The sequence below is a fragment of the Leptosomus discolor genome, chromosome 8, assembly GCF_034619465.1.
Source record: "Leptosomus discolor isolate bLepDis1 chromosome 8, bLepDis1.hap2, whole genome shotgun sequence".
NCBI lineage: Eukaryota > Metazoa > Chordata > Aves > Leptosomiformes > Leptosomidae > Leptosomus > Leptosomus discolor.
The window spans coordinates 23,212,534-23,228,126 of record NC_141398.1 but is presented as its reverse complement, the minus strand read 5'-3'; the positions used below and the strand labels follow the sequence as shown (position 1 = coordinate 23,228,126).

The following is a 15,593-nucleotide window of genomic DNA, read 5'->3' as shown; positions in this document are numbered from 1 at the left end:
TGGGGTTGTTCAGCCTGGAGAAGAGAAGGCTCCAGGGAGATCTTATAGTGGCCTTCCAGTACTTAAAGGGGGCCTACAGGAAAGGTGGGGAGGGACTGTTTAACGGGGAGGGACTGTTTATCATGGAGGGTAGTGATAGGACAAGGGGTAATGGTTTCAAACCATAACAGGGGAGATTTGGATTAGATATTAGGAAGAAATTCTTTACTGTGAGGGTGGTGAGATACTGGCACAGGTTGCCCAGAGCAACTGTGGCTGCCTCGTCTCTGGCAGTGTTCAAGGCCAGGTTGGATGGGGCTTGGAGCAACTTGGTCTAGGGGAAAGTGTCCCTGCCTATGGCAGGGGGGTTGGAAGTAGGTGGTCTTTAAGGTCCCTTCCAACCCAAACCACTGTGTGATTCTGTGATTCTAAAATAATCCACAGATCTTGTTCATTTGAGGTGTCAGAATCTGTTCTGTCCAGGTTACTAACTATAGAGGGTACAGGAAATGCTTAATAGAACAGTTATATTTTCATGTAAAGATATTTTGAGGAACTCTGTTTTTCTAAGCTATCTAGAATATTGAGGTCAGTATAATTTAAAAGTAAATATAAAAGCTATTTCTGCATTACCCTGGTTTTCCGTTTACATTCAGAAAAAGCTGTCAGTTAAAAAGTTTTAAAATTGGCACACTAATTAGTTATGATTAATAAATGAGAAGCCAGATAAGTGTACGTATCAATAAATGTTTATTTAAATTGTAACAGAGCTCAGTAGTGTTTCTTTTGTCAGAAAAAGTGCCAAGTTTACTTAAAGGGCTATAAATATTTAAAAAAAAAGAAACAACTGAGTTGCAAACGATTGTTTGAAAGAAACAATTCACAGGAAAAGAAAAAATGCAGTGCACAATAACATGAATGATCTATTTGAATGTAATTATGTTCTTTTTGCTTACTGGTAGAATTATGTTCTTTTTGCTTACTGGTAGATCATAAATAAGACTTGTTATTTTGGAATTCAGTCTGTCCTGAGGGATTGAATTTAATCAATCCATAATAAACATCATTCTCTAGGTTTGATTCCTCCCAGTTACGCTAATTTTCTTTCCTTTCAGGTTTTCATAATTACATTTGATCCATGATCAAATTTAAATTTTCCATTAGATCACTGAAACTATTATGATACATCAGTCACAACTTCTGTGGTATTCATTTAAACATTTCCTATCTCCTACTGACAAACTTTTTAATGAATATTACATTTTCCAGTTCCTTTATTTTCCTTAAAGTGTCTATTTACTTAATTAATATAGAAGTATATATAAAAATATATGTACACATTTACATATACAGACACACACGCTATATATAGTACGTATGGATGTGTGTATATACATAAATACACATATACATATATGCCTATATATAGCAAGACAGAGAGGGAGAGTACTTTTTATGAAATGTGATTTTTGGTGTCAGAGTGACTCAAAGGGCCTGGGATTGTTCTCCTTGCTATTACTGCTGATGTCAGATTGTACCTCGGCCTTCCGAACAATGGAAATACCCTGTTCCAAAAAGCTCAAGCTGCAAACAGGAAGCACCTGTGGCAGAATGCCATTTTGACAGTTGTTCTTTCGGCTCACCCAAAAGTGGTGGCAGTCTTGTTGTGATGGCATAAAGGGGACACGGGCATTCATGTCAGCTACACAAGGGTGACTCAGTAGGAGCTGAGGGGAAGAAAGGAACGAAATGCTTGGACTGCTGCAGCCCTGTGCACAAAGTTCAGCTGTCCTCCAACCCCAAGTGAGAAAAGCCAGGAGCTGGGCATCTGGGCAGATGGATTCCCACTGGTTCTGTCACCTCCCAGCTGCCACACGTCTGGCAGCTCAGCAGCCAGCCTCCAAAGACTCTGTAATGTAAAAGACAGGAATCAGTGTAGAAAGCAGAGGTCAGTCCCTATGGCCAGCGCCCAGGCACCTGCACCCGGTACAAGTATATTGTGATGTTTAAATGGGAAACCGCTTAGTTTTCTTTTATTTCCCTCTGGCCATTTATCAGTATCTCCTACTGTAGTCATTGTAATACATAGATATATGTGTGTGTTTGGGGGTTATATACATAAAATTTAAAAATATTGAGTAACAAATATATACCAAATTGCATAGCCTTCATGTTAAGACACCTATACCATCACGGGTGCCCAGTGGCATTCTGGTCCTTTCAAAAATCGTGTCCTTTCTCTGAAGAACTACCTGTCTGAGCCTAAGATAGGAAGGAGGTAAACTGCATGGTTTCCTGCAGCTTTCAGAGCCTCAAAAGTAAAGAGGAAAGTTGTATTCTCACCTGTTTGGGTCTCCAAGCATGCTCGTTATGATCTTGCTGTTACTAGCCTTCATTTTACACAACCCATACATGCCCACTCCCTTTTCACGTGTTCCAGTATTATCTAACTCACTCTAGATCATCATGGATTCTCTTCCAATGACATTTAAAATTATGAATTATTAATTCTTTATTACTTTTTCCTATATATAAACACACTATGTTACTTGAACTAATTCTTTTTACATTGCTCTTTGTTTTGTCAAGACATTGGACCCATATAAAAAACTTTATATTTTTCTCACCATAACCTTGCTTAGCTTTTTGTATCTTTATATTTCCAGCAGTTTCCTTATCACATTCACCAGGTCTTTCTAATCATTATTCCTTTTATTGAAAAAATAACTAAAATATATATCTACTGAAAAAATAAATTCCTTACTGTTTCGTTCGATTATGTTTTTTCTAGAACTTCCTTATATCCTTTGTGTTTGCATCTCCCTTTTTTCTTTTGTCATACTACAATCTGTGGTGAGTTTAGTTTAGTTCTTTTTTTTCTCTTCCTTTTCCATCTCTTCTGATTTATTCTTATTTTAGTTCCTTCGGTATATTTCTATAGTTCTTATATCTTCCAGTGTTTTTAGTAGTATCAGAATTTTCTTCTTACTTTTTAAAAAAACTCTCAAAGTTTTACTTTGTTTCACTCTGGTTAGTTAGTTTACGTAATGTAAATCAAAATGGGGTTTCTAAATAGTTGTAGTTATCTTTCTTAATAGCACATTATATACTGTTCTTTGTACACAATTTATAAGCATCTATATAGTGCAAACAATTACCTAAACAGCAAATAAAACTGATGCTGAAATAGGACCGACCAAGCACAAAGGTGAATTGTGTTGGAATAAGAAACCTACATGGCAAACTCGTTTCTGCTGTTTGATTAGATTTAGTGGCTAATAACACTCTTTGATTACTTTTGGGCCCTTACTTTCCAGTCTGTTTTCAGAGTAATGTCCTTGACTTCCCTGTAGTTGTTACTGCTTTGCGGCATTGATAGCAAGAAGAAGGAACTTACTGTGGGTATAATGCGGGTATCCCATGATTGATTGGTCTAAGAGGAAGACAACACTATATGAAACCATGTGTAAAACAGGATATATCACATTAATATAGCTATCAAGATCATCAACAAATAGTATGCAAAACATGAAATATGATGTTTTCCACTTCTGATTATTTAAGTTTTTTTAATGTAAACCAAAAGCACTCCCACTGCCCTGTCCCATGGGATTCAAACAGAACAAAGAAGGACTAACACTAACTTATGTATTTGAACACATTGCCTGGAGCAATGGAATACTAATTAGGCTTGCCTCTTGTCAAAACTCCAACATTAAATAAGTTTGTGTAAATATCATATACACACCAGTATATGTTATGTCATGTAAGAACCTCCTTAGATTATAACTACGGATTTGTGTCAGCACAATTGCCAATACAGCTGCTGTAGCTGTAAAGGCTATGAAGAATAATTCTATGGAAATTCCAGGGAAACAAAAGATTTCCCAGATTTCCATTTTTGGAATAGTATTGATAACTTCTGAACTTCTTCAGACAAATAGCTATTTCCTAGTAGTCTGTCACTTTCTAAAAGTCTAGTTTGTTAAATCAGTTTCTCATAGAAAAGTGAGGGGACAGTAGAACTTAATCATATTTACTTCCTCCTCCAAAGGGTCCCTTATAACTAAACAGAATTTTCTTACAAGACTTAAATACTTCTTTCCTGGATAGGAACTGTTGCTTGTTTCATTACATTTTTTAAAAAAGAGTATAAAATTGTCTAGGCAAATTTAAGTAACTGAGGACTAAAATGTTTAATCATTGATATTATTCAGTTTTACTAAGAAATAACAAAAATGTACATTAAGAGTAGCAGAAATTCTGCAATACCTATTGTCTATATTTACAATGGAACACTGGCTGGTAGATGACATATAAGGCAGAGTTTACTCTGTACCATTTCAGTCCCTCTCAATTGTAGGTGTATATTTGAAAGCTACTGAGAAAGGGAAAAGGATGCTAATGTACATGTTGATTACAAATAAAGAGGTGTACCCAGTAAGAAATGTTTCTTTTTTCTTCAGTTGGATTTGCAAATATTTAAGAGACTGAGTAGTTACCCTGCCATGAAGTACTGCTCAGAGGTTCAGAGCAAGCAAGGAATGTCTAAAAACTAGTATACTGAAGGCTTTATCGGTCCTTCAATCTTCAAGAAAGAGTCCAGGTTTGTTAAAACACAGATAGTATAGCAAGTGGCTGCCCAACAACTGTGCAAAAGGAAAAGCTTGTGCAACACAGCTCCTATGGTTAGTTACAATCTTAGTTACTCCTATCAGTTCTGTGACTACAAATGGCTGGATAATAACCAGATAAAGATTGTAGAGTCATTGGATTTGCCTGTCAGACAGTGGTACAGTCTGCTTAAAGTGGTTAGATTTGTGAAAATAATTTAAAAATTTGAGCGAAGATCCACTTTCATGAGTTCCATAAGGTGCCCCAAGATGTCTGGGACTGGCATGCTGGAGGAATAAGACACGGAGCAGCAAGCACAATACACTAAAAGTATGGAAGATAATATAGTGTATCAGTCTTAGGAAACGCTTTCTGTCACATGTTGCAACTGCTTGCACTAGGGACCAAAAGGTAGAGGCAGAACCATTAAAGTCCAAGTGGCTAGTCTGAAAAAATTGTGAAAGCAAAATTCCTTGTGCCACACTGGGATTCTCAGTGTCTCCTCACATTCATTGTGATCACAACTGGTGAAATAGAGGACAGTGGAGGAAACAAGTACAACAGAGCTATGCAGCTAAGAGGGATTCCAGACCTCAGCCTACTCTCAAACAGAAGTTGCAATAGCTCTTTTTGCTCAAGTCATCAGGAAGTCAAATGTGTCCTATTTAGGACATCCAAAACTGTGATGCTGCCATAATTGTCTGCAAGAGGTATGGAGTAGGCAAGCAAAGAACTCACCAAAACAACCTATATCATTGGCTATGGCCTACATTTGTGCTTTCATTCTTCGCAGCAATGCAGGAGAAATCTGCTTTCTCCCTTGCTCATTTGTATGTTGTCTGAATCTTGCTTCGTGTATAGACCTTGGAAGAGCACAAGAGATCATGCAGTCCTTCAAAAAGTTAACAGGAAGATGCTGCTCCCTCCAAAGACCAAAGGCCTACTCCAAATAAACTTGATCCACACTGAGCAATCAATCTGGCGAACAGCATGTTCTTTGTGATGACATACAGAAGGAACTGGAGGGCACCAGTGATACTGCACGGAGAACTTTCCAGGCTCACACAGAAGATGAGGAGTATTTGCTCTATTGGAATGTGTACATGGCCTCATTTGAAAGGAGCTAGTAATGCACTTCCAGTGTGAATTTCCAGTAATATCCTCATTTGCAAAGAAAAAAAAAAAAAAATTTTAAAGTTTAGGTTCTCAGTGAGAATAGCAAAGCAAAAATACTTTTTTTTTTGTGATGTATTTTACAACTTAATTATTGATATGCTGTAAATGTGACAATGTATCTAAACACATTGTTTCACTAAGATAATCTTTCAAGCTTTGCCTTTTAAAGAAACATCAGCAAGTAACTTGAAACTGCATAAGATTTAGCCAAATGTTTGCTGGAATTTTTGAATCATGCTTACATTTTGATATCTAAATGATGCTTGCAACAAAAAAACCCACAAGCAAGGTTTTTCTGTTCCTAATGTAAGCAAATTAGCTGAATTTGCTTGTAAAGTATATCATAAGGTTAGACATGATCAGCATATGAACAGAGAAGTTCCCAGAGAACTTTAGTTGCTACAGCAATTGATGAATGGGGGGAATTAATAGGAGATCTTTTCTTGCTGTCTGTGGTTCTGTTAATGGACACTGGTCAGTAGTGCTGTAGTAGGTTAATAGTCCCTGTAAATTGTAAAAGATTTTAGGCTATAAAAAATTCTACATACTCCTTTTAAACTATGAGTATGGACTCTCAGAATTGGAGAAGTAGATTTTCATCAGCCTAACACCAACAACTGACTGCATTTGTGATCTCCAATTGTGAAGTAAAATGGACTAGTGTTTTCTTGACTTAATTTTGCAAAAATCTCTAAATATTTATTTCCTAATTACTCACTAAATAATTGAAAGTTTCATTCTTTAAAAACAAATAATATTCTATGCTTGTATTACCTCTTTTGTTCACCAGTCATTGGAGGTTTATGTGAGAAAACAAATTTAGAGAAAGGCAAAACTCCAGTTGAGAAAGCAAGCAAGCTGCTGTAAAGAAATTCAGTCATTGTCTCATGAAGAAATTTTTTGCTGTATTCTGGATGGACAAGAGAGAAGCATTTGTTAAGGCAAACAGGAGTACATTGTAATTGTTGATATTAAAGATGATCAGTCCTGACAAAAGCTGTGATACGAAGTGAAACAGCTGTATTTGGAAGAACTGAAAGAGGAAAAACAAACAGCATTTAACAAGTCACAAGGAAGTAGTAGTGTCAAAAATCAGATGCGATTCCATACTTGAAAAAAACACTGCGATCTAAAATGATAAATGGGTAATGAAGAATAAAAATTATCTAGGCTAAAGATTATCCTATTTTTGGATGTTAAAAATGAGAACATAACTGAACATTCATACATGCGTGCACAAAAATTCAGCCACAGGTACAGTTTTTATTGCTATGGTATAAAAGAACCCACTCTGAAAGAAAGAACTAGGTATGTCAAAAATTGTATTTTGCCTGGGAAATGACATTTTGCCGTCCTTAGGTATAGAAACTTCAGTGCAAAAAAGGAACACATTCATTTACCTAACAGATAAACAAATGTTGATAAAGGCCTTGCCATTACTTCCCCACAAAATACTCAGACCTTTTTTGTAGGCATTGCAGAAAGCAGTCAATCCAAATACTGAACTGACTTGATGCAATTTTGAGAACTGTGACACCAGATTCTCATCCCACTCTGTACAGTATGCTACAATGTTTTACAAGAGTTGAAAGATATATATAATCTAACTGGCATTTTTCATCTCAGGAGTCTTAGTGGGGTATTTTGTTATAAATAGGAAAATCTTATTTTAGAAACATATGTTTTTATTTTGAAATTTAATTTGAAATATTAACTTTCCTATCAGAAACATCTATTTGATAAAATACCATTTTTATCACAAAAAGATAAAAACAACTTCTGCATTCCTGTCTTAGGTGTTGATTTGAATATGTATTGAAAAAAAGAAATAGAGAAGAATTAACATAGAAGCTGGACATTTTATACATGTATGTGTACCAACACACGAAACATGAATGGATGCTCTTGTTGGAAAAACTTACATGATATGATTGTTTAACATTTATGCAGTTAAATATCTTCTACAGATTAAGTCAATATATGTATAGTTTGAATATGAAGTTGTCTTAACAACTAGTCTTCTTAATCAGACAACTGTATCAAAAACCTAGGTGTATTTGGGTTTTTTTGTTGTTTGTTTGCTTGCTTTTTCCCTGCAGCTTATTCAAACCATAAGTGCAGTAGACAAAGATGACCCTCTTGGTGGACAAAAGTTTTTCTTCAGTTTAGCTGCTGTTAACCCTAACTTCACGGTGCAGGATAATGAAGGTAAAATTCATGCCTGTTCCAGGGAAGGATTTTTATCTTTGCTGTCTGGCATACATTCCTGAAATATATTAGCTTTTGATGTCTGTCAATATGTAGCAAAGCCATTGGGCTGCTGCTAGCAAGAACAATAATTTTAACTGAATGTTTGTGGTTTAGGACTTCTACATTTTTATCTGTGTAAGGGAGGAAAAAATTAGCATGGCAAAAATGTGATAAAACAAATTATAAAGTAAATCGGTAAAAGTGTTGGTTGGGGTGGGTAGCCAGATGAAATGCTTGACTGAAGCAGAAAAAAATGTCTGAAAAATGGATTCACCTGACAAGTTCAGATTTTTAGTTTTAGCTTACTGTAACATAGTTCTGATTCCCCTGGTCATCTGTTTTGCTTCTTTCTGACCATTAATGAAAGTAATGGTTCTGAGTGTATAGCCACTTTGGCTTTTCTTTTGATCCTTTATCAATCTTTTTTTATCAGAAGAACTTTTTGAAAGATTCAGTTGGGGAAGGGGGATTATGCACCCATTTTGGCTTTCATTATCAATATGACTAACTGAGAGAGCTCTAGGCTACAGAAGAAATAAATGAGGGGAGACATGGTACCAGCTTTCAAATGTGTTAAAGGCATGAAGGCAATGGGAATAATCCTCTTTCCCTGATGAAGATTTCAGGAAGTAATAGGCTGCAAACAACATGAAGAATTTTAAGTTAGATAGAAAAAAAATTCTAACAGTAGGGAAAGTGAAAAACTAAAATCAAATTGTTTGGGTACCTTTTAAAATCCCCAGCAGCAGAGGTATGTCAGACACATAGTTTTAGATGTTGAGTGAAAAGAAATAGCGAACAAATACCCAAAACCAATGAAGGGATGCAATAAAGGAAAATTTGTGTTCATGGAGACTATGAAAAAAAAAAAAAAATTAACATTTTAAAGAAGGTTATATCCTGGTGGCTACGTCCTGAGTGTATAGAGGTATAGACCTTGCTATTTCTTTATCTGTAATTATTTTCTTTCTTTTTGCACATGGGTTATTTTAATTCAGCCTGAAGTTAGCTGGCAAGATAGCTAACCACTTACCTCAAGAGACCCACAAGTATGATGGAAATTAAATTTTCCTCCTAACAGAGACTGAATCTGTATTTTCTCTCTTTTGGACTAGAAAGTTACAACACACTCCAGTGTTATAGCCCTAACAACAAAAGAAATAGTCTCCCCCTGTAATTCATTCCCTCCCTTCCTTTCCTTCCCTCTGGCCACTCAGTCAACAGCTTTTATGTTGAGGTATACAGGCAACTAAGATTTGTCTGCTACAAATATAGTTTAGTAAATTCACTTGTCAAAACTGTGTGGAAATACTTACCATCTTTCACATTTTCTGAATTCCTAAGACAATTTTTAACCAAAAATTCTACTCCATGTGCTAAGGTACATAATTCATTGCTCTACAGTATGTTGAAAGTGTTCTGGTGTGGAAAATCTCACACTGAGTTTACAGATAGCATTCCTGTGGGTGTTGTCACAGAAGATCCATAGAAAGAATCTTTCAGAACAGAGTGCTTGTTGAACAGCATGAAGTGGAAGGTTATTTTTTTCTCAGTTGGCCACTTCATTTCAGGGCTTCAGCCCTGAACTGGAACTGTGTCACACACTGCATGCATTAATCTATAAAACATTTTAAGCTTTGAGAAATCCTCTTTTCAAATCACACTTGAAGGTGGTGCAGAAGCACAGAGAAGCAGGCCAGATGTACATAAAAAATTATAAATAGCTCTCTAATCAAATGGGAATGTCATTAGAAAAAGAGAGATACCACTATGCTATCAGGAACAGTTTCAAGATGCTACCAGTAATGTAAAATATGATGGTTTGTATTTACTATAAATGATACATTTTATATTCATATACTCTACAACAGTATATTTTAATCAATCTAGATAACACTGCCAGAATTTTGACAAGAAGGAATGGCTTTAGTCGACATGAAATAAGTACTTACCTTCTACCAGTGGTGATATCAGACAATGACTACCCGATCCAGAGCAGCACTGGCACGCTGACCATTCGAGTTTGTGCCTGCGACAGCCGGGGGAACATGCAGTCCTGCAATGCTGAGGCCTTGCTCCTCCCTGCTGGGCTCAGCACAGGGGCACTGGTTGCCATTCTCCTCTGCATCATTATCCTGCTAGGTAAGAAAAATAAATGCATCTTTCCCTCTATGAGCAAACGCTTCACGCCTAACTCATTTTACAAAATTATGCAGGTTAGTAAAATAAATGATCATGGGTTTTGCAACAATAATTCAATTGTAACTTAAAACAAACAAACAAAAAAGGGAAAACCCATTTGTCTGGAAATTGGACATTGTGAATAAGAGTTAAAGTCCCAGACTGTTAAAACTACCAGTGTGCAAACAGCAGCTCATTTTTTTCCTTTTGTTACACTGTCCAAAGAAGAAGATCAGAGAGGAGAAACAACACAATCAAAAATCACTTTCATGTCTTTCATTTTAAATTTTTTGAGGGAACTTTTTTATTTAAATAACTACCTAAAGTCAACATGCAGTATACATGTCATACAGAATATGGCAGTAAATAGTATTATTCACTATAATAAAGCACTGTCTATTCAGAGATTTCTGTGCTGTAATTAAAAAAAAAAAAAGTGAATTTTGTAAAACCCCCATTTTGCAGTTTTCAGAATATCACTAATGACTTATAATTCACCTCAAAACCATTTTTTAACAGAATACTTTGAGTATAAAAGAGGGAAAAGATCTTCAGAATATACCTAGCTATTTTAAAACTCATTAAAGTTACAGAACCAGCATGTAGGCAAGCTCATGATTCTGTAAAGCAGAGCACACAATTGTGTGTGCAAAATAGCACATTTTGATACAGACCTTACTGTGCTATTGTAATACTGATACAGATGTTTATCCATTTATCAGACAGAAATTAATTGCTAAAATATATCTGAAATAAAGCTCTTGTATCTGGTGGATTTGCTACTAAGAAACTGTTAAATAAACATCTGTGCCCATTCTTTGTTTCTCTCTTTAAGTTATAGTGGTGCTGTTTGCTGCTCTAAAGCGGCAACGGAAGAAGGAGCCTTTGATCCTCTCTAAAGAGGACATCAGAGACAATATTGTGAGTTATAATGATGAAGGCGGTGGAGAGGAAGACACCCAAGCCTTTGATATTGGCACACTGAGGAATCCTGCAGCTATCGAAGATAAGAAGCTTCGACGAGACATTATCCCTGAAACATTATTTGTACCACGGAGGACTCCTTCAGCACCAGATAACACAGATGTCCGAGACTTCATTAACCAAAGGCTAAAAGAGCACGATACTGATCCTTCTGCACCGCCGTATGACTCGCTTGCAACCTATGCCTATGAAGGAAATGATTCAATAGCTGAATCCTTGAGCTCCTTAGAGTCGGGCACTACTGAAGGAGACCAAAACTATGATTACCTCCGAGAATGGGGCCCTCGGTTTAATAAGCTAGCTGAAATGTATGGTGGAGGAGAAAGTGACAAAGACACTTCTTAACCTACAGTAGGATACATTTTTGTTTCCTTGAGCGGAAGTAATTTTACAGACACCTGCACTCAACAGTATTTAACATTCGGGAAAAATTTCCTACCACTCAGCACAATGGTTTCCTTTTAAAATTTGTTTTTAATTTGTTGATTAATGTCATTCATTCTTTCTAGTAGGTTGCCAATTGGAATATATACAACATTTTATTTAATCACCTTCCAAGAGCCAAAGCTGTGGAAAGTCAGTGTTGTCCATTTTAGTAAGCAAAATAAACAGTACCTTACCTTCAGAAATTTGAACAGGGTGATAATCCCTTAAGCAACCTCATTTACAAACCGCTTCTGTTAGGTACATGTCCTATCCTTGCAAGTACAGCTTTTAAGATGGCAAAGAAGAAAAAATCCAGTATGTTCTGTTCTGTACATTAAAACAAAATGTACACGTGGTGTTAATAAGTGTAATATGCAGCTGTTTTAAAGAAAAAAGTTTGTGCAACTTCATTTCATCAAATTCTATCTGCTAATGTTTTATATTTATATTTTTGTATTTATTTTTAAGAAATAAACCAGGTTTTACAATTATGTTGATGCTTGCCTGACTGTTCTGGCCATCAATTTCAGGCTTGAAGAGAACATGAAATTTCTCTGATGACAGCACAGCCAACTGCTAGTACTTTTATGCTGCAGTGCTCTTCATACGTTTAATGCAATCTGAAGTGCTTGTGCTCACAGAGGATCAACTTATAGACCTATTTGCTTGCTCAAAAGTGCTACTTCTTACAGTTGTCATGTTTAAGAGAAATTTTGTTTTATTTTTGAGCTGAACTAATGACATTCTATTCTAGAAAGATGAACTACTGTTTTATCTCAATTTTAATTACCTTATTCTAAAAACATACTAGCACAACTAATCCATCCAAACACAAAGAATTTGTTTCAAAAACTGAGTTTATTTGTTCTATAGGTCTCCATTTTTAATCATAATTGCATCATCAGAAGTGATCTGTAACTGCAATGGATAAAGTGTAAAAAGATGTTTAAACAATCATTTTTAAGCACCATCCTTTTCTGAAGACAAATCATTTGCTGACAAACCACTGTATGTTGTATTGCAACCATATAAGGGTAACCTAATCTCCTTTGGAGCTGTCAGGCTGAAGGCTGACAAAGTGTCGGTAAAATTAGCAGGCCCCACACCAAATTTACTGAGTTTTCTGATAGCTTGGAAAAGTCTAGTAAAAAGAAACCTGAGAAACTAGCCAACTGTAACAGAAATCATACTTCAGCTATTACAAAACAAAGTAGGTATCCCAAGACATTTTAAGATGTCTCTTTTTTTCTTTCAATCTTTAGATTACACAAATCTATTTAGTAAACGAGTACTGCAATTTTGAAACACTAAGCTGAAATAATTTCTGAGCAAAAGCAAAATATTATAGGGTCTGTATTTACTTCTTGTGGAAGAAATATATCTGAAGGATAATCCCTCCTCTTTCTTTCTAAACTTCTTACTGGCATAAAATCAACAGACACTGAAACTATATTAGTCCTTTGAAAGTGCAGTGCTGCATTCCTATTTGATCAGATACTTCTTCTCCTTAATGGAGTGATTAAACTCAATGAAGTTGAAAGCTGAACATAGTGCCATTATGCAAGCTATTTTGGTGCAATGGAGACCAAATTTTTATGGACTTTATATCAAGTTAAATTAACTGATCTATTAAGAAACGGTGAAGATTATGGATTTTTCTTCATTTCACTCAATAATACTTTCATTAACTAAGAAATTTTTATATTCCTTAATAGAAAATAATTCTGAGAATATTAAGAAAGATCCTAGATAATCAGCATTACAAAGCTTTGTAGAAGTCTTACAGGCCATAAAACCAGTTGATCTTCTTTATGATTATCTAGTGAAATGGATCTAACTTTTTCTTCCTTCCTAATCTCCATTTGTCCTTCAGTAGCATGTAACTCAACAAACAAAATTCATCCATTAAATACATAAATAGCCAAAAGGCAATCTTCCAATACTGTTTTCTGTCTGCAGTAACATTGAGATCAGTGGCACCCTACATACTTAACTGAGTATCTATTAAGACATAAGATAAAATAGGCTGTAATACAGCTGCTTTTTTATGTCATTGTTAAAAACAAGGTTTTGGTTAACAGGTCCAGCCAACATTTTTACATAGAAGTCAGTAAAATCTGTGTTTCCAGAAAGAAAAAGTAAACACAAACAGCTCCCTCATTGCTTAAACGTATCAGCAAATGTAAAATAAGTCTCTTATTATTTTGATTTTCATTACAGTACTTACTTCTGAATATAATTATGTGGAATTATTTGTCTATCACCATGTTTAAGGAAGTTATTTTATATTTGTTCAGCATAATCTGAACTTAATGTTTAAAGTTTAATCCTGTATGCATTATTAAATAAAATAGTAGTATACACTGTGGAAGTATATAACAATATATAAACATACTACTAAAATTATTATATAAATAGTACAAATGAAAATTTGTTATACCCCTTGCCATATACTTCGAGTTTTACTTCCCAGTACATTTTAGGAAAAGGAAAAAAGAAAATCCATTTCAGCACTATAGATGTTACTGTGCGAATAGTATTTCACTGTACAAATATATACCATTTTACTGTTCAAATATCTCAGCCTAGTGGAAACGGGCATAGGAACATGCAGTCACCTGTGCAGGCAAATCAGAAAAAAACATTGAGGAAGTCATAATTCATTGTCATATCTAATTACTTTAGGAGCTGGATCATTTAAGCAATTTAATATTACACACAGTCACAGAATAGTCCACAATTTTCTCCATGTTCTTACATGCCGCAGATGAGTCATAACAGCTCAGACAAATGTAAGGCCATATAGTAAAAGATAACAGCCATAAGTATCAGTTGTCATGGAAACGGAGAAGAAAGGCATTGAGGGCACTGTCCTAGTGTCTTTCTTACACCCTCACAATAGTGAGGAATTGGAAAGTGAAACTCCCAGACAATTTAAAGTGGAGAAAATGTAAAATAGGATACACATCCCAAGTAGTACCTGCTGAGCCTAGCCACATGAAATTGTATGAAACTTACCAAATGTAACATGAAGTAAACAAAACCCTTATATTGTTTAGACCAAATTAATTTTCTTTACATTCTTATGGCAAAAATGCCACAGGACCACACTAAACAAAGGGAAAATACACTAATACTGCATTTCAGATGGAACCTATAAATGTCTTACAAGACAGATCTTGTGAATGTTTAAAAAATCAGAAACTTATCTAAACTATTGCAGCCACTGGACCCCCAGGAAACCATGAGTTCTTAGAGTCTGTTGCAACAAATTGATATTACTTTTTTTTTTAAACAAGAAATTGGTGAAAAAATGTGTGTACAAGATCTTATGGTAACAACAACAAAAATAATATTTCATAGGACCTTCAGGGAAAAGGTTGACGGCAAGAACTGTCTAAGCAGACTAAAAAAATACAGGGAATAAACCAAGCACCTAAATCAACAAAATCCTCATATTTCACATCATCAGGTCAGTATCCACCAGCTGCCAGATCTGTATATGCAGATGCTTTTCACTCATTCACTATTACAAGGTGTCACATTTCCACCATTTGTCCCTCGAACACATGTAATAATATTCCCAGGCCAAACTATTTATCGATCATATTACTCTCTCTCAAAAGTCTACCCTGCATTCTGCTCTCATTTTCCAGTGTGACTCTATTGCCCTTGAATCAGATTTCCTGGTTTTTTTTTTTCAAATTCTTCTTATGCTACCTATCACAAAAATTTGGAAGAAAAATAACTGAAATTGCTTCATCATTCTCCTTCAAACCTTTTCTTATAATTTGCTTCTACTGGAGTAACTACAAAAATACCTGTTAAGGGCTACAGAGCTCCTGACTAAGCTAATCACGAATGGTGGAGACAATTAAACCAAATCATTGCTTCAAGTTGTTTCACATTGGTTTGCCTTAATTTTAACAGAAGTCAAATTATTTGATAATGTTCCTCTAGGTTTAACCAACACTTGGGAAAAA

General features: G+C 35.4%; 1 protein-coding gene across 1 annotated transcript in view; it reads left to right on the top strand.

Moving 5' to 3' along the window:
- LOC104344699 (cadherin-10) overlaps positions 1–11,529 on the top strand; it is a 57,414-nt gene extending 45,885 nt beyond the window's left edge. The window contains exons 9-11 of the mRNA XM_009948902.2: positions 7,869–7,977; positions 9,910–10,161; positions 11,036–11,529. Of these exons, the coding sequence (XP_009947204.1) occupies positions 7,869–7,977; positions 9,910–10,161; positions 11,036–11,529 (855 nt within the window). The remainder of the gene's footprint in view (positions 1–7,868; positions 7,978–9,909; positions 10,162–11,035) is intronic.
- Positions 11,530–15,593: the final 4,064 nt, after the last annotated feature.